Consider the following 23,777-nt stretch of genomic DNA (forward strand, 5'->3'; position numbering starts at 1 on the left):
AGGGTTGGCGACAAAACCGGAGCCACATAAACTAAGGAAAAGAGAGATCAAGGGGATTTAAACCATGAGAGAGAGAGAGAGAGAGAGAGAGAGAGAGAGAGAGAGAGAGAGAGAGGAAACCCTTAGGTAAGAAAAAGAGACCCTTAGATGAGAGAGAAATCCCTTAAGGGAGAGATGAGAGAGGGAATAGGTCTGTTAGGGGCTAATGGGGGTGAATAAGGAGGAAGAGAAGAGATTGGAAAGGGAAGAGAAGAGAGGGTGTCAGGTTTGTGTAGGAGGGGGTGAGAGGCTTGGGACAGTGTCGGCTAGGGGAGGAGGGAGGGGTCTGATGGGAGAGATGGGCGTTGGCGAGGGCTGATGGAGGGGCGAGGCGTGGTAACCAGGGCTGATGGGAGGGTGGGGTGGTGGCGAGAGGAGGTTGGGGGCGAGGGTAGGTGGTGGCGAGAGGGGGCTGGTTTAGGGTTTTGGGAGAAGAGGGTGGGGAAGAAGAAGAAGTGGAAGAAGGAGAGGATCTCCACTGGTGGCCCGGTTTAGGGTTTTGGGAGAAGAGGGTGGGGAAGAAGAAGAAGTGGAAGAAGGAGAGGATTGCCACTGGTGGCCCCTAGTGTACCACAACCCTAGGGCTCTTATACCATGTGAGAAGAGAAATGAGAGGAGAAAATGTGAGGGAGAGCTATTCGACTCCCTCTCTCTCTCTCTACCTCTTCTCTTTTTCTCTGTTCTTCTTTCTCTCTTCTCCGGTGGAGCTTAGACTACGGCAAACAAGGACTTCATTCCAAATTTCAGAACATCTATATGATCGTTATTTTGCTTGAAGATAATACAGTTTGGTCATTATTTATTTTGATCCATTCAGCTAGTTTGTGCTTTCCATTGTATTCAAGATAGATTGTCTAAATTTGAACCTATTCCTTGTAATTTTAGATATTTTTTTCATCTTTTTATGTCATGCAACCAATTTCTCAGTGTCTCAGGTGATTCAACAGATTCATATCCATATTCCACAAAGAAATATCATAGCCTTATAAAAGAAATAATTTGACAATATCTGACGACATAGTTCATTGGTTAAACTTGTGAATTTTACTGGATGCATTCATTATATACATTATATATTATTTTCAATTTTATATGCTTTAAATTTAGGTTAAGATCTATTATGATATTCACTTGTTCTTTTGGAGATTGATTTTGATATGGTTTCACACCCTTGTTTTCTTGATTTGAGGACTTGATCACTTATTTCCTTCATTTACTGTGGGTTTGGCTATGCTAAACTTCTATATCTTATGAATGCATTCTAATCGAGTTAATGTTCGGTCTTATGTAGCTAGCAGCTGACATGCAACGATTTTCTAGACCTGAACGCCGCATTAATGGCCCTACAGTAACTCATCTTTGGTGTGTCATCTAGTTTTTTCTATTGTTTTCTATTTAATGTTTCAATTTCTAATGAGATATAATTTCTAAATAAAGTTATTTTCTTCTAGTTTATATATTTGTGTTAAGAATTGAATGTTGTTTGCTGGTGTATAAGTAAAGCTAGAGTTCAAAACTTTTAGATATCTCTATTGTGTAGTATAAAATACTTGTTTCATTTTACAAGAACTCCAAAGCATGGCCTGATCTTTTTAATGAACTTTGTGCTCTCTCAAGAACTTGTTTTACCTGCTTTACTCTGAGGTTGTACTTAGTTAAAATTCTTCTATAAAATTTGTTGGTTAAACAGCCTTAATGTTTGTTTCGATTCATGTGTCACCACATTATCAAGCCACATCTCTCCGATTGCCTCTCCTACTCATCTAGCATGTAATGATTGTGCCAAGGTTTCAGGTTTAGGTATGTGTTTCGTTTTTGATGGAAATGGAAACATGTCGGTTTCGGAAAGAAATTTGAGTGGAAACCCTATACAATGACGAAATCATATTGAAACATATGCAAATGATGAATATTTAAGATGAAACTTCAGGAAGTGCTAGAATTTGCACAAATTCATACTAAAAAATCGTCACAAGCAAAAATCAGCCACAATCGTTTAATAACATCAATCACCTAGTGACATGCGTTGTCGTGCATGTCCGATAATTCAGTACATATCACATTTTACATGTAATGTATGTAAATATATATACATAATACATGCATTTTACATGCAATTCATATAAATACAATTATGTAACATACTGGTATAATATACTATTAATATATTTATGGTTTTGGGTTCACTATCGTTTTAGTTTCGGCATACATTTTTGTAGGGGTAATTTTGTGTTACTTTTGGTGGTAATTTAAAACCATGAATTGTGAACACAAATTTGAAGTTGACCCTGATTCAACTCGACGTACCAAATGATAATATATATCGCTTTTTGGTGCCGATTAAAATGCACATTTACTCTAGAAGTCAGTATGGCTGAACAATCTGACATGCTTTGCTAGCTAATGGTTCCTTTAAGGGCACAGACTGTGTGTAAGGTAGATTTCTTCATCTTGTCTCAAAGAATTTTGAGAAGTTGGATTTGTGTCTCAAACTTTTTGATGCCGATTTGTGTCTCGAACTTTTTGATGCAATGGCATTGTCAATTGACATGTTCATATATGTTCACACACACACACGCACACACGTAAAAAACCCCATGCGATGCACGGGCCGACAAAGAACTGTACGGACCACATCATAGGTTGATCCAATATATATATATATATATATATATATATATATATATATATATATACACACACACACACACACACACACACACTAGTAAAAAACCCCATGTGATGCACGGGCCGACAAAGAACTGTACGGACCACATCATAGGTTGATCCAAACCGTCCATGTGATGGAACACAACATCAATAGGTTGTGCTCGTAAAATCATTTCCATAGGCTGATCCTAGCCCTCCAATCTATAGAGGTTTCCATAATTAAAAAGCATAAAGGAGGGGGGTAGGATTGAAATTATGTGGCTTTAATGTGTGCCTTCGTTAAAAAGCATAAAGGAGTGGGTAGGATTGAAAATATGTGGGTTGAATGGGTGCCTTTGTTAAAAAAAGTCAAAAAAAGTGATGTGTAATTCTCATAGAACCTTGGGAGAAATTCAAATAATTCTCTCATTTTCTCTTCTGCTATATATATATACTAGTAAAAAACCCCGTGCGATGCACGGGCCGACAAAGAACTATACGGACCACATCATAGGTTGATCCAAACCGTCCATGTGATGGAACACAACATAAATAGGTTGTGCCCCAAAAATCATTTCCATAGGCTGATCCTAGCCCTCCAATCTATAGAGGTTTCCATAATTCCTCTTAAATCGGATGGTTAAGATCACCCTATAGATTTTTTATTAAAAAACCATAAAGGAGGGGGGTAAGATTGAAATTATGTGGCTTTAATGGGTGCCTTTGTTAAAAAGCATAAAGGAGGGGGTAGGATTGAAAATATGTGGGTTGAATGGGTGCATTTGTTAAAAAAAGTAAAAAAAAGTGATGTGTAATTCTCATAGAATTTTCAAAAAATTCAAAGAATTCTCTTCTTTTCTCTTCTTCTATATAGTATATAGATATATGAATCAAATAATTTCCAAGAATCAAATAATTTCCATGATGTTCGGGAAGTGTCCTGAACATAATGCTGTGGCCATAGCGGGCCCTACAACTCTTTGTTCGTTACTGAAATTGGCCAACATAGTTGTAATAATTTATGATGATTTATGGTGCTATTTATTTATTTTCTAGGCATTGTTTAAGTAGGTTTAGTGAATCCTATATATGGAAAATGTGTGAACGCGTTTTTATGATAGCAACATGTAGGACTCTTTCTATAGTTATTTTGGGCTGCTCTACAACATGCATTAGGCTTTATTTAAGCTGATGTAACAGTTTAAATTGATCATATACCAATTGTTTGGATTGAAGGTGTTTTAGGACTATAAATATGAAGTTTTGATCATTGTGCTTTATATATAGGGGCGGGAGAAACTGTGGATGATTTGTTTATTCTTTGCAAAGTAGCAAGGGAGATTTGAAGCAATCTATTATGTAGATTCAGAGAAATTAATTGACCTTTTTTCTAGTTGGACGGAGGGCCCTTTGGAAGAAAAAATGAGGGATTTTGTGGAATGTGGCCTTTCTAGCTACTATCTGGGTGATTTGGAAGGAGAGAAATGCAAGAGTTTTTGACGGGGCTGTAAAGAGCTCTTCTTACTGGTTCACCAAAGTGCTTGCGTTGTCGATAGCTTGGGTAAAGGCTATTCCATGCTTCAAATTTGTATCCGCCTATGACTTATGGGAAGGGTGGAGAGTTGTGTGCTCAAGTGTGGAGAAAAAGCAAAAAGTTGTTCAAGAGTGGGTTCCTCCAGAGTTGGGGTTTTTGAAGCTTAATTTTGATGGGTCGAGTTTGGGGATCCCTGGACCTGCCGACATTGGAGGTGTTTTGAGGCATGACCATGGAGAGGTCTATTGGGCCTTTTTGAGGCCAATAGGGGTGACAGACTCCTCGGAGTCCGAAGTGAGAGCTGTTCATCAGGGTATCAAGTTAATAGCTAGAGATCGCTTAAATAATGTGGTGATTGAGGGAAATTCTCTCAATATCATTCGATGGCTCAATGACTCGATGGCTCGGAGGTTTGATAAATTTTTCGACGAGATGCTTGATTGGATGGGATCTTCAACATTTCTGTTCAGGCATTTTCGCAGGTCAGGAAATTCGATGGCTGATGCTCTAACCAAAGATTGTGTCTCCTTAGAGGACTTGGCTCTTTACGATTCTCTTCCTCGATATTTTGCTACTAGTGACTTCTTGCGTCTTCTTTTGTATTCCATGTTTTTTTCTCTTTTTCCTTGTATTTCCACCATCTCGGTCTGCCTTTTAATGAAATTGACTAAAAAAAGTATATGAAGTTTTGATGTACTTTTCAAGAAGTCAATGAATAGATACAAATATTCCCTTCCGTCTCAAAAAAGATACAAGTATTCCCTTTTTGGTTTTGGGGTTTACACTACTCTGATCATGTTGTGATTAGATCTATTCATGTTTCATCTCTCTCAAGAATTTTTTGTGAAGTTCTATTCTATTACTCGAGTGCTTGTTCAATTCTTTAGCGAGTTCTCTACTTTTGATAGATTCCTAATAGTTTACTTGCATCACTTGGTATTAGAGAAAGTTTGATGTGGAAAATTGTTTGAAGATACACGATGTCACCAAAGAAAGTCATTGATCCATACGAAAGGCTTGATCAATTGAAGCAAATTCTCCAAAGGGTGTTGCAAAGGCTAGATCAACTCATGTCGGTTATAGATTCACAACGCGGAGGAAAACTCTGAAATGATATAATATTAATAGGGATTTGAATGATGGAGGATGCACCACATCAACCCTTTTCATCGATGTGAGGTTCCATCATATAAATTATGATGAGGATTAATTTATTCGAGCATAAGAACGGATTCAAGACTCGGTAATAATGGTAAGAATACTCGACTTCCATGACAAGTTGTGGAATTTATCTCCACAAGGATCCTATACGAGATGATTCTCTTACCAAAGCAAGGTTTTAAATTTTGGTTTCGGTTCGGCTCCCATCGGTATGGAAACAAATACATTTTGGTTTTGGTTGGAAATTTATGTAGAAATCTTATAAAATCACGGAGACTTATGGAGACATATGCAAATGATTAAATTTTAAAATGAAATTTCAGGCACATGTCTCCATTAAGTTTCCGTGATTTTCTTAGAAAGGAATAATTAAATTTTTAACAAGGGTACTATGGGCCCTTCTGAATTTGATTTTATAAGCAAGACAAACCATACATATTGCTGGCATTGCCTCCATCGCTAGTTAACATGGTCTGGAAGATTCCCACTCACCCTAGAGTGTGCCTTAAGGTGGAAAACGATCCTAATTAGGTTTTTGACATTTGATCATTTACGAAATAGGACATTCCTAAGAATATATCATTGCATGTTGTGTTTAGAAGCGGGGGAGTCTGCGGACCATCTATTCATTCATTGAAGGTTTCCCAGAGAGAGATGGAATCACAATCTCAATTGCTTTGGCATTTTATGCATATTTTCGGCTCACATTGAAGTGTTTTTTGAAGGGTGGGATTTTAGTCATTTTACCCCTTGGCTAGTGAAAGGCAAAGCATTATAGTGGCTAGCCTTTTTTGGCCAATGTATGATAGATTTGGAAAGAAAAAAATAATAATCAAAATTTCAAAAATGCTCTGATTTTTTTTAAAAAAATCAAAATTTCAAAAACAATTTCAAAAGGGTCCATAATTAGTACCTTCCAGAAGGCTATATTGGTGATTATTCATTGGGCAGGAGTGCTTCCTTGCTCTAGAGGAGTTTCCTCGTATGCATTCGGGCAGTTCTAGGGAGATGTTAGAGTCAAGCAAGAGGTTGCTTGAAGCATTGCACCCTAGGTATCTAGTTTGGAATACCTAGACTGCTGCCTCCAGCCCCTATATATAGAGATATACTAGGGTTATTGACTGGTTAATGGACTCTAGCCCATGTAGGCCCACTACACCGGTCCATTATCTTATTGGGCTTATATTAGAACATACATGGGTGATACTATATACCCAACAATCTCCTCCTATGTTCTTATAGCATAATCCAATAGATAGATAATGTGATGTCCAAACAAAATATTGAATCATCCATATCACCATATCAAAAAAGATCCGTAATCCAACTGAAAACAAGAATACTTTTAAGAATAACCAAGAGTTTTAGAAATAATCTAAACTCAAACAAAAGCAGTTTCACATGTAAGCGAACTATTTATTCAACTGAAAAGAAAATAATAGTCCCCGCTGCTTTATAAGGATTCACTCTTCAAGTAAGCCATCCTCATCAAAATCTAGATCGAGGCAAGCTCCTCCATTTTCGCCAATTCCTGTAAATTTTCAAATATGAATTTCATGAAGATGAATCCAATCATTTGTGTAAAATACTAAAGTATCTAGTTCTACCAGAAGAACTTAGTACAATTTCATATTGGCTGAAAAAAATATATCAATAAGCATCAATGTCAAGTTTCATTCAAGAACATAAATAGTTTCTTTTGCAAAGAACCCTTCCATGTTTCCATTGGAATGTTACAGTTATCTTATCCAAATTCGAGTTAAGTTGTATCATCAAGTTTGGAATGAAACAACTTTTCCCAAAAAGGACATGTCATCAAATGTGGGAAGACACAAACAACTGTAAACATCATTGAAACATATCAAATGCTTATCTTGGCCAAAAGAGAGAGATTCGAAAATTCAAAATATATGGATGTAGGTTAAGACCTGTCTACACAGTCTCTAACCCCATCTCCCCCACAATTTTGAAAATTCGATCTTTGTTCAATCCCTTTGTGAGAGCATCGGCCATATTATCTTTCGTTCGCACATCGACCAAAGTGATAATACCTTGTTCTATTAGATAATTCAGCGTGACATGTTTCAGCCTGACATGTCTCCTCTTACCATTAAAGAGTAAGTTCTTTACAATCGTAATTGTAGCTTGATTATCACAGAACAAACTTAAAGAGTTAATCTTTAAACGGGTTAGTGGAATGTCCAGGATCAGATCTCTTATCCACTCGGCTTCATCTCTTGCAGAAGCTAGAGCATAAAGTTCTGATTCCATAGATGACAGAGCAATGCAAGTCGGTCTCTTTGACTTCCAGGCAACAGCTGCTCCACCCAGTGTAAATATATAGCCACTGGTAGATTTACTGTCTCCTAATTCTGAGTAACTAGTCTGAAAACCAAAGCTCTTTACTGCCTTGTCGAATTTTTGATGCCACATTTTGGGTGCTTGTTTAAGACCATACAAAGATTTGTCTGAAGCATTACACCCTAGGTATCTAGTTTGGAATATCTAGACTGCTGCCTCCAGCCCCTATATATAGAGATATACTAGGGTTATTGACTGGTTAATGGACTCTAGCCCATGTAGGCCTGCTACACCGGTCCATTATCTTATTGGGCTTATATTAGAACATACATGGGTTATACTATATACCCAGCAAGAGAGATATGCAGCACCCAGGCAATTCATTAGTGGGAGAGGAGGGAGTCCTAAGGGATGAGGCTGAGGTAACAAAGTTTGCTTTCTCTGGCCCCATTGGCTCACAGGGTTCAATTGAAGTGGAGGTGTAAGTAATCTGGCACGGTATTCGACTACTGGATTTTAGAATTCGTAATCCTCTCATTGTTGAAAGGGACTCTTAATGTGAACAGATGGATGAACACCAGAGCTTCATATTGACGTAGTTGAAGAAATTCATGAGTGCATAAAGGGCAGAAGGCTCTTTTCCAGCTTGAGTGGCTATACGCCAATAGTGATGCAGATAGGCTGGCCTGTTCTCCTGTTCTGGAGTTTGCAGGCCTCGTGTTTAGCCTTCTCAACCAACCCCCTCCCCCCCCCCCCCCCCCCCAAGGTTCTTCAATATTCACAGGGTCTTCTCGCATTTAGCTTGTACTTTGTCTCCTTTTTGTTTTCTGGTGCATTCTGACCATCTTGGTCCCCGGGATTAGTTCCCCCTTCTTTCTTTTTAATATAATCTTCATTGCCATTCAGACAAAAAACACTAAACACCTAATGACATGCACTAACTCGTCCCACCTAGAATAATAAGGTTCATTCTGAATTCCGATCTGTAGTGGTTTCTGATACTCTGCCATCAATTTATAACTCTACAAATAAGAGGGATAGGAATATCCTATGGAGATGATTTTTGGGACATGGCCCATTCAAGTCGGGGCCCAACCTTAGAACAGATTGGATCATCCATTGATGTCGTCCCACTGTTTTTTTGTTGTACTTGCATGTACGTGTGGACACCCCGCATAAACTCATCCCACATCAATCTGTCTTTACTTACATGCAAGTACATCAGGAAAATACAGTGGGCCCAAATTGATGCATGATCCAAAGTTCAAAACTATCCATTTGTTGTGCCCTGACATCAATATGCTGTGCCCTGAAAATCATCTCTATTAGGTGATTACGATTTTATCCTGGAACAATTTTAGTTAGCCTTATCCTTTTATGTCACATCTGGTGATTATGGCTTGCTACAAATGTTATGTAAGTGAAGGTAGTATTTCTGTCTGTGGCCTAACTCAAAGTTCATGATGTTCATTTATTCTGCTCCAGGTCCATGTTGAAATTGCTTGATGTTTTAGTGGAACTTGATCATCTTAAAAATGCAAAAGCTAGCATACCTAATGATTTTTCTTGGTATAAAAGGTATGCCATCCCTTTGTTTTTTTTTCTTTTACTTTCTTACCAGTTATGATAATATGAATGTTACATTGTGCTAATTGCTATATGTTGACACGAATTGGCTCATGGTTCTCTTTGTTCCCGTGGTAATTTTTATCAATGATATTTTTTTTAAATTTTTGATAATGAAATCGATGATGTTTTAGTTGACGAAAACATTAGGCAAACACCCATACTGGTGCAATAGCATTGATGTCCTATCAATTCATGGATTGTTGGGAGCATCCAAATTCAGTTCATAACTAGATCTCAAGATGTTTGGGATGTGTCAGGAAAGTCTATTGGTTTTAGTGACCCCGCATTGCAGTTCAGTGTAGTTCTTTACTTTTTCATAAAATATGTCATTATTTTTAAGTGCTTTATGTTATGTTTTCAGGGCCCACTAGTTGCGTTTTTAGGAGAGGGAATATTTATGTCGTTTTGGGGAAACGTTGTAGCCACATGTTGAGAAAGGAAATAACGAGTAGCTCGGTGGCTCAGTTTGCCTTTTTTTCAGCCCATCCTGGTTTCTCTGAGGGTTTTGCTAACCATAGTTGATTGACTCCTTGGACTTCCTGTATATTTTGCTGAGTTTTCGCTCTATTGTCCATTCACGAATATTGGATATTAATACGGTTGTTGATCTGATCCTATAGACATCTTTTTTTTTGAATGATGAAAATTTCATTAAAAGAAGCAACTGAGAAGTTCAAATCAAGATACAAAAGAGAAGAAAATGGAGAGAAAGAATAAAGAAAGAGATAAAAAACAAGGTGGAAGAAAGACGAATAATGAACAACCTGGAGGCAGACTTGCCACTTTTCAGCATATTTATGTTTTTTCCTAGTGTTTTGCAAACTCTAGTTGATCGGATCTTTGTTCTTCCTCTATATTTTGCTGATTGTTCTCTGTTTGTCATTTCGAATTTTGGATCTGAATACAGTTGTTGATCTTCTGATCGTACAGACATCACTTTTAGCATAATCTCAAATAGCTGAAGTCAGATATGCATGAAGTTTTCTTATTATTTTATTGGAACACCAATACAATGAGTGCTCAAAATACAACATGGTTGGGAGTTGGTACCGGCAGTACAAACAACCCCAAGCTGCCAGTCAAAGCAGCTATGGAGCACTGTGAAGCTGACATTTTAAGAATTCATTATTAGATCATTTTCAAACATTTCGCACGGTGAGCCACGGACCCACGACTTTTTCACTTTTCTCAAATCCAAGTGGGCCATTATCATGGTAGAATCATACTCAAGCATGTTTTTCTCAAGGTTAAAAGTCATGGCTTGCCAGTGATTTACATTGGTAGAGGCCGAATTGTAGAATAACAGAGCTTCAATTTGTACTTCTTAAATTATATCCCAGTTCTTCTCAAAGAAACAACTGGACTATTATTTTTCTGTTCGTAATTAGTGAGAAAGTTATGTAGACCATTTTATGAAGTTGAATATCCACTACTACCTATAATTATGAGATTTTTAATTCTATGGGTGAATCTTGCATCGGGGTTATTTTCGTTTATGATTTCTTTGAGATTTTTCCTAGCCCTACTTTGCAACTGCTGAGCTGGTTCTGCATCTTGTAGGCAATGTTTCTGTTTGTAGACACTGTTTTTATTTTTATCCAGTCACACTATTTACAACTGTATACACACCTCAATCGGTTCAATTCAATTTTTTCTGATCGCCTTTCCTGTTTTCCAGGACATTTACACAGGTCAGTGTTCAGTGGCAGGATACTGATTCAATGAGAGAGGAATTAGATGATTTGCAGGTTTGTGAATTTATATCTTTATCCAATCCCATTTGCCTCAATTCTTACCATTGTTGTCTGCGGAGCCTCTAGTTGGTTTACCATGTTTCGACTTTATGTTTAAATTTTTGTCTCTTATTCTAATGAATGCTGATACATATTTATTATTCAGGGGTCTCGTTAATAAGCGGATTCATGTTTTTGATTGATTATGCTCATCTTCTATTTGCAGATATTCTTAAGCACAAGATGGGCTATTTTACTGAATTTGCATGTAGAGATGTTTCGAGTGAATAAGTATCCTATATTTCTGTTGATCTAATTCGTCTGGGCAGAGTGTCTGTATGGTATCTGAAGATGAAGTTGTAGTTTCTGCAATTATAAATATAACCATTCTACACATTTGATAGTTTCCAATTGTTTTCAAATGATTCTGTGTGATTTTGCTTTTGCCTTGAATTACATGTTGGTCTTGACATTGATATCATGTGATGTGGATTAATTGACATATTTCTATCGATTGTGATCTCCTTGACTCAAATATAGTGTAGAAGACATTCTTCAAGTCCTTATAGTGTTCTGTGTTGAGTCCCTGGAGTTGGATTTTGCACTTCTCTTTCCAGAGCGCCACACCCTTCTTCGTGTTTTACCTGTTCTTGTTGTTTTAGCAACATCCTCAGAGAAAGATGGCGAGTCACTGTATAAGCGGGTGAAAATCAACCGCCTCATCAACATATTCAAGGTAGTTTTGTGATGGTTTATTTATGATGATTAAGCCAATTATGTAATTAGTTTCATCTCATGGAACATTATCATTTTAGCCTTCTTAAAGTTAGTTTTGGTTCATAGTTAGTGCAATGTTAAATGGATCATCATAAAAATAACCTTTTTGTCCTTTCGCAGAATGACCCTGTTATCCCTGCATTCCCAGATCTTCACCTTTCCCCTGCTGCAATCTTGAAAGAGCTATCAACATACTTCCAAAAGTTTTCAAGTCAAACTCGTCTTCTAACTCTGCTTGCTCCACATGAGATCCCACCTCGTGAGACACAAGAATATCCTTTACAATGTGTATTGTTTAACTGCATAATTAAGCATTAATATGCTTTTCTGCTGCTATTTACGCTTTGATTTTTATTTAATATAAGTAGTTTAAAAGACAATATGCTTCTTGCAGTGGTGAATCATTTTCAGGAGTGCTGAATTATTAATACTGCCAGCATGTAAAGCATTTTAATTTTTTTGGGACAGCGTGTTGTGATGGCATATGGCTAACTACTTGATAGTGTATGCTGTTTAATTGGAACATTTATAGGAGGCCAGTCCAAAGGAGATGTTCTGGAATGGGGTTTACCGTACAATACATGAAAGTATATTCCAAAATCATCACTGTGCAACATTGACATCTGTGTACAACTGTACATATATAGTGTATTGTAGTCTGTGAAATTTATCCTTTTTTGCCATCGAATTGTAATCTTTATATCCTTCATTACGCGGACATTCTTTGTCAGTTTGTTGTGTTGTTGGTCTTCTACATAGTTCTTTTATGACATTTATCTCTGTTGAAATGATTTATCGCTCTTCACCGACTTCATCATGGAGCTGACAAATAAGTATCTTGATTTTGTCTAATTGATTATTAGATTTCTTAATTGAAAACAATGGGCTATTTTTCTGAAGTGCCTTTGCTTTGATGAAGAATATTTTCAATTGTTTACATTCAAAGTGCAAATGTAAACCTTGATTTAGTTACTTATCAGAGGCATTATTTAATCGTCAATCACATGGGAGCTATTCGTGCGGAGCACGATGATTTCGCTATTCGTTTTGCTTCAGCCATGAACCAGGTGCTCACTTATCCTTCATGTTCCTTTGTAACTTGATGTTGGAGCCCCACTGTAGCAATGCCAATAAACCTGACGTTGCTGTTATGGAGTTTCTCTCTACCAAGTCTAAAGTAGTTTACTGTACAAATAAATTTGCGTTATGGCATTCATTTACTCCGTGGCACTTGTAGCCTTTATGCTAGTGCTAAGGTGCTTTCCTGGCAATTCATCATGTCCAGATTGTATCATTGAAGTCAACTGATGCTGCCGATATTGAGTGGTGCAAGGAAGCCAAAGGAAACATGTATGATATGGTTGTCGAAGGCTTTCAGCTTCTCAGCAGATGGACTGGACGTGCTTGGGAACAGTGTGCATGGAAATTTTCTCGCCCCTGTAAAGATGCAGTTCCTCCAGAATCTAATGAGACTTCTGCATCTTTTTTCGACTATGAAAAGGTTTTTATCTCAAAATCTACAAGTTTCTCATTCTACGATTACCTACTGCTCGTCCAAAGCTTTGGTTCTTCAACATAGTTGCTTTTTGAACTAGGTTTCATTGTACTTTAATTTACTTAAATCTGAATTCCATGATGACTCAAGGTTTGTCAGTCAGGCATTACATGGATGTGATTCTATTTTCAAAAGATATCAATTGTAAAAAGTAGTTTTATAGATTCTGATTGAGGTATTCGAGGGCATACTCATGCAAACTATACAAAACAATTTAACTCTCATGGAAATTTCAGGCTAGGAGATGATATTTGCACTCCTTTCTTTTGTAATGTTCTAATTGAAAGTCACTAGCTGCTACAATTCCCCAAAAAAAAAGAAAAAAGAAAAAAAACCAAAAGCTAATAAAAAATGTAAAATCAAGAGAGTTGTGGCCTTTTCAAAACAAGGAATGTGGATCTGCCTCCTTTCACTTCTATTGGTGTACACTTTATTTAAACATTGATTCTATTGGTGTACACTTTATATATGGATGAGTTAATATATCTAACTATATTTGTACATTATATTACATATGTAGAGACTGTGTTTATAACCCTATATATATATATATATATATATATAGACTATGTCATGTGCCCTTTATGTATGGATGAGTTAATATATCTAACTATATTTGTACATTATATTACATATGTAGAGATTGTGTTTATAACCCTATATACATGCATTACTTAATCCAAGCAGTTGCACAGACGCAACCTGAATGATCCCTCTCTCAATTTACTGCATGGCAAAGGTACTTCTTTCATAAAAGGAAGAAATACTGCTGATAATATTCTGCAAATTGAGTATTTTTCTTACATCATTATAGAACTTAATCCAATGTTTAAACATGGAGTAGAAGGTTAAACGAATAGAACGCCTCAACACTCTGATGGAAATGGCCCATGAATGTGACCAATAATCATGTAAGAGATGTCTCTCCACCTCCCTCGAATCGGCAAGCCTGATTAAAACCTGCTTCATCATTGCACCTTCCACAAATCTTCAGTGTGAACTTGTATTTATTTTTTTAGCTTTGATCTAAATCAATTATATGGTTTGTTTAAGGAAAGTTAGATCTCCACTTATAGTGCAGCCGTAATTTTTTTGAAAATGGTAACATTATATTGCATAAATCACGATTGGTACAAGGGGACACACCGTCCCCCAAGGCGAACAATAATAGTGATTTATATAGTGCAACCATATTGATCGACTATGGCAGTTGCACCCTGAGACCCAAAAAGATTCGGGTTTTGGGACGTGACAATGTCCATTAGTACAAGGCAAAATATACTTTAGCTATTCATGTACCCAAGACAATTGATGAGCCATCGACTTTTTTTGAAGCGTCTGCTTATGACAGATGGGTAGAAGCCATGGTGGAAGAATTGGGTTCTCTATATAAGAACAACAACTGGGAAGTTGTTCATCGACCAACAAAAAAATGTAGTGAGTTGCAAATGGGTGTTCAAGGTACAAAAAAAAGCCACATGTAATTGATAGATACAGAGACATGTTTATAGGAAAAAGGATATAATTAGAAGCACGATATTGACTATGATGAAATATTTATCCCTACAGTTAAGACTTAAGAGCACCACAATCAGATTTAGTCTTGCACTTGCCGACATGAATAACTGGATCCTTCTATCATCACCTAGTGCCTCATGCTGCATCTTCTAAAGTAGCCAAGGCATGGAGCATCCAAGCACCACCCATGGTGCAAGCCTTTGCATGGACGTCTATTATCGAGAGAATTCAGACGGTGGACTTCCTGCGAAAGAGGAATATTATAATTGTTGATCACTATGCTCTTTGCATAGAAGAGGGAGAATCGGTGGATCATCTTCTCCTGCATTGCAAGTAGCAAGAGAGGTATGGATTAGGTTGGTATCTAGATTTGGTATTCCATGGGTTTTCCCGGCAAAGCTACCACAACTGTTTGAACATTGGGAGTGGTGTCCATGGAAAGTTAAGGGTAAAATTTTGTGGAGGATTTCCTTTCTAGCTATAATATGGGTGCTATGGAAGGAAAGAAATGCTAGGGTCTTCAAAGGATTCTCCAGGAGGCCCTCTTTCCTTTTCAACAAAGCTGTTGCGCTCATCATCTCCTGGGTGAGACTCATCCCAGCTTTGCTTTTGTATCAGCCTTTGATTTGTGGCATGGTTGGCAAGTGATATGCAATGGAGATAGGGAAAGTCCGAAGGTGGATCAAGTATGGGAACCACTTGCACAGGGTTATTTGAAACTTAGATGGTTCTAGTATGGGGAATCATGGACCATCTGGTATTGGAGGGGTATTAGGAGACAATCAAGGGAGGGTTATATGGGCATTCTCGGGTCCCATTGGGTTCTCGGATGCGAACGAAGCGAAGGTTCAAGCAGTTCACCATGGTATAAAACTTCTTATCGATGACTTAAATCGGGTGGAGATTGAATGTTGTTAGAAGTATATTTTGTGTGTGTAATGCCATAAGGGCATAGTGGTCATTGTATGTTTTCTCTCTTAATATAAATACTTGAGTGAGGGGAGAGTCCTCTAACTCATTCACTACATCTCTTGCTCTCTCAACATGGTATCAGAGCACTAGGGTTAGTGTGCCCTAGGGACCTCCATTGAAGACCCATCTCCTCCACCTTCCATCTTCCCCACCCATGCCCTAGACCTCACCAACCCCCCCCCCCTCTCTCTCTCTCTCTCTCTCTCTCTCTCTCTCTCTCTCTCTCTCTCCTGTCTCCCTCTCCGACTCTCATGCCTCTCTTTCCGGCCTCTCCCTCTCCGGCTTCTCTCTATCCCCTCTCTCTCTCGCCTCTTTCTCTTTCTCTCCTCCCGCCACCTCCTCCTCCACCTCAAGCTACCTCCATGGTTTAATTTCCTTTTCTCTCCTTTTCCTCTTCCTTCACGTCCACCACCAACATGCCCACTACCACGGCCACAACCACGAGCTCTGGGAAAAGAACCGCCTCCTCTAGGTGGGCGAGAACCACCGCCACCATCATAGGCCACGAGAGCCGAACTATCAAAGGGCAGCCGTGATGGGGACTCACCGAGGCACTGCTATGCACGAGAATAAGTCTCTCGTAACGATGGAATGGTGCCAGACTCGAGAATCTGCTGACGTAGATGGCTAAACTCCGGGCCTAAGCTCTTCAGTACCACTCAGATTTGTTCTCGCTGTCGTCAGAGAACATTAACATCAGAAGTGAGCAGCATGAAGATGCCAAGCTACTGACAGAGGGAAATGAACTGTCCACAGTGAGTCTCAAGAGACATCTCACCACAACGTAGATGCATCCACTCCGAATAGGTGTTACAGACACGGGTGAGGTTCTCAACTCCAGAATAGGTCACGACAGTGTGATCCCTGATCTCCTTGGCAGTCGGAAGGAGTATCATGGTGGAGGAAATGGCAGGTGTCATGCTCTGCCAAAGAAGGCTACGAATCAAGGCATCTTCTTGTTCCCAGCGAGTATACGAAGGGTCCTTTGTCAAAGGGGGATCCTGACGAAGAAAACTGACCTTACCTCGTCCAAGAAGGTATGTCTCAACTGCAACTATCCAGGGTAAGTAGTTGTCGCCATCAAACTTGGCAATGTTCAACTGTGGGTATGAACTCTCCATAGGTGCCAATGGAGAATGAGAGGAGGAAGAGGTAGCCGAGGGTGGTGGAGTCGCACCGGCATCAGTGGTCATGCCAAGAGAAGGATCGACAATAACAGGGGGTTCTATAAGGACAACACGAGACGGGAGAAATGAAATACCAACAACCAACGGCTACAAAGAGAGGAAGAGGAGATGGAGGGACCACCAACTAATCAAGGAGAGGGCTCATAGTGCGGCCTCACGAGCCAAGGACAAGAGCATAGATGGGCCAGAGGGAAGACGGGAAGAGACCGCGAAGTGGGAAATGGAGAACAAAGGAACTAATTTAGCACATGAAAGGGAAAAGGGTAAAGGAAGAAAAAATGGAAAATAGGGTTAGGGTTTTGAGTAGTTTTTTTTTTTTTTTAGGAGGGAGTCGTGGGGTGGGGGGAGAGGGGGTTTGGGCAGAAGGGGCACCGGGGGGGGGGGGGGGGGGGGGAGGGAGGCAGGTGCTGGTGGGAAGGTGGGAGGGGACTGGGGGGCATGGGTTCGGGGAGGGGACTGGAGAGAGAGAGAGAGAGTGGGCAAGAGGAGGGAGGGGGCTGGAGAGAGAGGAGAATGAGGGAGGAGGTTGGGAAGGTGATTAGGGTTAGGGTTAGGGTTTAGAATGAAGGAGAGAGATGAGATTAGGATTAGGGTTAGGGATGGAGAAGATGGAGGCTGAAGGTAATCCCTAGGGATCAGAAACCCTAGGGCTCTGATACCATGTTAAGAGAGAGATTAAGAGAAGAGGAAAGTGAGTTGGGGCTCTCTCCCCCTCACTGATTTATTTATATACTGAAAGAACGGTACAATTACTAGAATGCCGATAGGCTTATTCTAACAGTGGCTTTCTTTGATGAGATTCAAGACATGATTGGAGGCTTTCATTTACAGGCGGCGTATCATGTGAAAAGATCCGCAAACGAGATTGCAGATAAATTAGCCAAAGATGGAGTCTATAGGGAGAGATTGGAACAGTTTGACTCTCTTCGCCCTTGAGATTCCAGCTATTTGATCTCTCTACAGTTTATTTTTATCTTGTATTTTTCTCGGGACTTCCTTGGTCTCGTTTCTTAATATATTATCTATTTGCCCTTTCAAAAAAAAAAAAAAAATGCTTTCCTTCGTGGGCAGCTAAAAGAATAGGTATGAATGGAGCGTCCGAAGGGGTTTGACGTTGAAAATAGAGGCAATTTCATGTGTAGACTTAAGAAAGCTATTTATGGAATCAAGTAGGCTCCCAAAGCATTGTTTGATGAGCTTCACGAAGCACTTGTGAACAATGGTTATAAGAGAAGCAAATCTGATGACTCCCTGTTTATCAAACACACAGAGGGGAATGGTGCTGATTTTGGTGCACGTGTCTCATCACAAGCAGTGATAGTTCTGAGAGACATGGTCTCAAAAACAATCTAGGAGGCACTCTTCATTATGGCGTGTACTGCACAACACCACCTGATAGATCCATTAAGGTACCTAGTACTTCGACACTGAATGGGCAGGAGATCCAGGCACACGCAGATCCATGACGGTGTAGTTTCTTTCTAAGTGGATTCTAATCTCATGGAGCAGCAAAAAACAGAAGATTGTGACTAGATCCAATACAGAGGCTCAGTATATGACTACGATGTAATGTGTACGTCTAAGCTGACATGTCTAAGACATCTATTCTAGTAGCTTCATTTGAGGTCACACTCATACCCTATATTGTGTCAGTCATAGTGCTATTAAAATGTCACAAAACCTCATTTTTCATTTTAGGACTAAGAATTTTGAAATTGGCTATTATTTTGTTTGTGAGAAAGTAGATGGTGAGATCTATCGTTGTTATGTTACTAGAGGAGAGCAAGCTGCTGATATCTTCGCTAAAGGGCTGACAACATACCATCACCATTATTTGATAGGCAAGCTGAAGATGTCATAGCAGGGCTCATGTCAGCTTGAGGGGGCGTTAAAAGGGGTCATTCCATGCATGGGTATTTTGGTCTTGTAAAGATTAAATAACGCCTTCTCCAACAAGCTTAAACTTTTGGAGTAACTAGTTGTTTCACATGATCTCAGAGCAAAGGTCCTGAGTTCAAACCTCCTTAATGTTAAAAATTCACATGCACTAGTCAACCCAAAAGTGGGGCCACATGTGCCGCGTGTAGGACCCAAAGAAAGAGGGGCCACATGTGAGGGGGAGTGTTAAAGTATAAAAGATTAAATAAAGCCTTCTCCAACAAGCTTAAGCTTTTCGAGTAACTCGTTTTTTCACAGGTCTTTTGCCAACACATACATTAGTTAAATACAGGTTGCAATACTCATACTGAAGAACACAAAAATTGAGTTAAACTCCCTAAACATATCTCTTCACCTTCCAACACGGGTGTTCCTAGAGCTGCTTTGCTTATTTCAGACACCTATCTATTGGTTGCTGATCTTTGATCTGGCTCTTGTTGTTTTTTCCCTTTTCTTATTTCTTGCTCCGACCATCTCAGTTAGTGACTTCTGTAGTTTCTTTTAAAAAGTTTCCCATCATTCAACACAAATGTGATACTTGACTGTAAGTTTTATTTGAGAAATTTTTATGATGAGGGAGAACTTGATTGCGGTTGATTTATTTAGCTGTTTCATGTTAATGAAATCAGTCTTTCTGCTTATTATTTTAATATTTTTCCCGTCCAATGTCATTGATGCTCTCTCGTATGTAAAAATTATTTTTTAGGTATTTTTTAAATCGAATGGATTGTTTTTTTTTTTTGAAATGGATTATGTTTTAGGTGGTACGCTGGAATTATACTGCAGAGGAAAGGAAGGCACTTGTAGAGCTTGTGAGTTGCATAAAGAGCATTGGTTCCATGATGCAACGATGCGACACATTAGTGGCAGATGCTTTGTGGGAAACCATTCATACCGAGGTCCAAGATTTTGTACAAAATAAATTAGCCACCATGATGCGAACAACATTTCGGAAGAAGAAAGACCTCTCCAGGTGTAGTCTACCTTCCATTGGATCATCCTAACAAAAAATCAGCTTATCTGAGCAGCTGCTCACAAACCATTTCCTCATATATATATATATATATATATATATATATATATATATATGAAAAAACGGTTTCTACACACATGTGTAGATAAGTTATCTACACAGTAGCTTAAAATACAGTGGAGGGCATATTGTTTGGGTGATCCAAACCATTAATTTGATTGGCCCTTACATAGATAGGGTGTCCATAAAAAATCAGCTCCATAGGATCATCCCAACCCTACGATTTGTGGAGGTAAAATGGACGTGTATAAACCTTCACAAATCTGTCCATTTTTTGCCTCCACGGTTTGAAGGGTTAGGATGATCCTATGGAGCTGATTTTTTGGGGACACCCTATCTATGTGAGGGCCAATCAAATGAATGGTTTGGATCACCCAAACAATGTGGGCCTCCACTGTATTTAAGCTAGTGTGTAGATAACTTATCTACACATGTGTAGAAACCGTTTTCTCTCTAGAGAGAAGTGGAGGCCCACATTGTTTGGGTGATCCAAACCATTCATTTGATTGGCCCTCACATAGATAAGGTGTCCACAAAAAATCAGCACCATAGGATCATCCTAACCCTTCGAACCGTGGAGGCAAAAAATGGACAGATTTGTGAAGGTTTATACACGTCCATTTTACCTCCACAAATTGTACGGTTGGGATGATCCTATGGAGCTGATTTTTTATGGACACCCTATCTATGTGAGGGCCAATCAAATGAATGGTTTGGATCACCCAAACAATATGCCCTCCACTGTATTTTAAGGTAGTGTGTAGATAACTTATCTACACGTGTGTAGAAACCGTTTTCTCTCTCTCTCTCTCTCTCTCTCTCTATATATATATATATATATATATATATATCTGTTTTGGGTTGTATTTGGTAACACTTTAATATATATTTGAAATGACAATATTAAAAGGCATTTAGATTAGTGTTTTCAAGAAAAAAATCACTTAACGCTGCCCGTGAGTCTTCTCTTTGGGTCACTGACTCACTAGTTAAAACTTAAAAGACAACTTTTGATCAGACATTTTATATCTTTTGAGAAACAAAACAGTTTCAGGATTAAGTGCTTGTCAAGATTGTCAGCATGACCCCTTTAGTATCCAATTATGACATCACACAACCAATCTATGTGTTCAGACTTCAGAATGTTGTGGCTCTAAGTCTACCTTGCTTAAGCTAGTTGTTTTATAAAATAAAAAAAGAGGAGAAAATCAAAGGGGTATTTTAACATATCAAATTTGTTCCAGAATTTAAACTAACAAGGATTTAAGTATTTAACCCTTTGATTTTGTTTAATCTCACTTATTATGCAGTGAATTCTGCACTTCATTTAAAATAACAAGGATTTAACCCTTGGATTTTGTTTAATTTCTCACTTGAATTGGCATGCCCCTAACAGTTGTAAGCTCAATGCTACTTCATTCCAGCTCAGATCTTTCACGGTTAGTCTCGATTAGGGTCTGAACAGTGGCTGCATTGTGTTTGCATCTTACTTTGGTCCCATTTAACTTGATAAGATTTTAGCGAGGTTGGGTGGACAGGTGAAGTACTATCCTTGCCTTAGTTTCACTATGATACGACCTTGGCTGAGTCTGGTGCCCTGGTTTGAATTATGACCAAGTTGGGCTTTGGCCTGGACTTGGTCTACTAGTTATCGTAATGGCAATGCCTTTTCCCTAACTTATCCTGAAGTGGAATTTCATTTGTTATTTGCTGATGAATCCAGAAGGCATTAGTTTGGAGAGTTTATCTGCAAAACCCTCTCTTGTTGCTAAAATTGTTTCCATAAGAGAAAATAGTGGTGGGAAGTATAAAGTTTGGATCAAAACTTAGAAAGTTGGTGGTGTATCTGTTGCCTAACCTTGGCGAGGTAGAGATTTATTTTGCACGAGGATAGTTTCCTCCAATCTTTTTTCATTATGTCTTCTTTACATTTACATTTTTGTATATATCATCTTAGCTGAATTTTTTTATTGCTGAAAAGAAAAAGAAAGCTCCATGAAAACTGGTCTTTCAGTTTTAAAGTATTTTTGCTCAGTGATTTCAATGTGGTGTTTTTGTTTCAATGTTTTTTACATGGTTTCCGCAAAGGTATATATATTCCCTGTGTCTGCAGAAGTTTATGTTGAATAGGAAATCGTTGATAGCTCAATGAATATGGTTCAAGTGCTTCAGGTTTCTTTAGTTGGTTGCTTTCTAAATGCTGATTTTATGCATCCAATTGGATTTTCAGGATTCTTTCTGATATGCGGACGCTTTCAGCAGATTGGATGGCTAATACAAGCAAGCCTGAACCTGAATTACATTCATTACCACATGGAGGGGAAGAAAACAGAGGAAATTCATTTTATCCGAGGCCAGTTGCACCGACTGCTGCTCAGGTATCTTCTCTCTATGAACACGGCACTGCCATCCATTTATTCCAATGAGTTGTAATTGAAAAAAAAATTGAAGCACTGGATAATATAGGAGAAAACCATAGTAATTGTTCTCTGTGGATTGTCATATATACAATGGTACAGACGGAAATAAATAAAGAAAAACAATTCCCCTACCAAAGAATGAAATAGTGCAAGAGCTACAAATTGAAAATGAGCTATTCATGAATGCTTTAACAGTTCACCTAAAGTTAATGGATGGGATAGAAAGCTTTCCATAAATGTCAGTTACATCTTGGATAGAAATTTGTTATGAATGTCCACTACCTTCTTAGAGTTATGCACTTTTGCTCTGGTTTTCATGGCCTACAACTTTTATTTGATGTTATGATGATTAATCTATGCTTTGTTTTTGCATGCTAGACAAGACTAGCTATAAGATTACTGTGATTTGGATGATACTGTAGATCACCAGTGGTGTTTTACTTCGTCATAAATTTTCTTGACTTGATTTTCCAAACTTCTTAATCTCTTTGAATGTATAGACTGTACCTAATCTTATATGAAATGAATATTTAGCACAATTGGGCCTACTCAACTTCTCATTGAGTGTTGAATGCTTTTTATGGTTCTTGTTCTGGCCCTCACTCGCACTTGACCCATGCCTTAAGCAGCAAGTCAAAATGCAGAGCCTTTGTGGAGACTTGTCTATTTCATTAGTTAGAGTTTCCACATTTGCCTCTGTTTCGCATCCTTTTTTTTTTGGTAGGTAAACTGGGTTCAAACCTTTGACCTCAAGGTTGAGATAGAAAGCCACAACCATTGAGCTACAAGCCCAGTCCCTTTTTCCTTATATTAATAGAACCGTTACTAAAAAAATATATAGTCAAATATTCTCTCTATGGTTAAATATTTAGTTTTTTTGAAGGGAAAACCTTCCTCTTCATCAAGCCAATAGAAAAATTCACCACATACCTTAGCGGTCAATTCCTTCCCACTCCGGATGGAGTTTTTGGGAAACTTTGTCTCTGAATGGAATCCAAAACAGTGTTGTAAACAAAACATTTTAATCACATTTTTGGAAGATTCTAAACTTTCCAATCAGAATAGGGGGTTCCATCTGGAACACCATGTTCTGTGCAGAAACGACTATAAACATAGCGAACTAACAATGTATTTTTTCCAATTTTGCGCTTCTTTCCTCCATTTTAATGGTCGTTGAGGAGCTTATAACGCATTTCCGCCTTCCAATTGAATGAGAGGGTCAAAATCTGTCAAAACCCATCTTTAGCCTAGATTATTTTTTTGAAGAACCCAAACTGAGGTAAAAGAACACCCTTTTTGGTTATTTTTTGGTGCTTAATCTCCAATCTTGG

General features: G+C 38.5%; 1 protein-coding gene across 3 annotated transcripts in view; it reads left to right on the forward strand.

Annotated features, from left to right (window-relative positions):
- PIR121 (transcription activator) overlaps positions 1–23,777 on the forward strand; it is a 65,869-nt gene that overhangs the window by 10,581 nt on the left and 31,511 nt on the right. For all 3 annotated transcript variants that reach the window (XM_077394779.1, XM_077394780.1, XM_077394781.1), the window contains exons 7-16: positions 1,331–1,401; positions 9,170–9,262; positions 10,992–11,061; positions 11,273–11,337; positions 11,587–11,782; positions 11,944–12,095; positions 12,797–12,890; positions 13,109–13,324; positions 19,755–19,966; positions 22,257–22,404. In XM_077394779.1, coding sequence (XP_077250894.1) covers positions 1,331–1,401; positions 9,170–9,262; positions 10,992–11,061; positions 11,273–11,337; positions 11,587–11,782; positions 11,944–12,095; positions 12,797–12,890; positions 13,109–13,324; positions 19,755–19,966; positions 22,257–22,404 — 1,317 coding nt within the window. The remainder of the gene's footprint in view (positions 1–1,330; positions 1,402–9,169; positions 9,263–10,991; positions 11,062–11,272; positions 11,338–11,586; positions 11,783–11,943; positions 12,096–12,796; positions 12,891–13,108; positions 13,325–19,754; positions 19,967–22,256; positions 22,405–23,777) is intronic.

This window comes from Tasmannia lanceolata, unplaced genomic scaffold (assembly GCF_043159265.1).
Source record: "Tasmannia lanceolata isolate RefF3 unplaced genomic scaffold, GAP_Taslan_0.1 ptg000013l, whole genome shotgun sequence".
Taxonomy (NCBI): domain Eukaryota; kingdom Viridiplantae; phylum Streptophyta; class Magnoliopsida; order Canellales; family Winteraceae; genus Tasmannia; species Tasmannia lanceolata.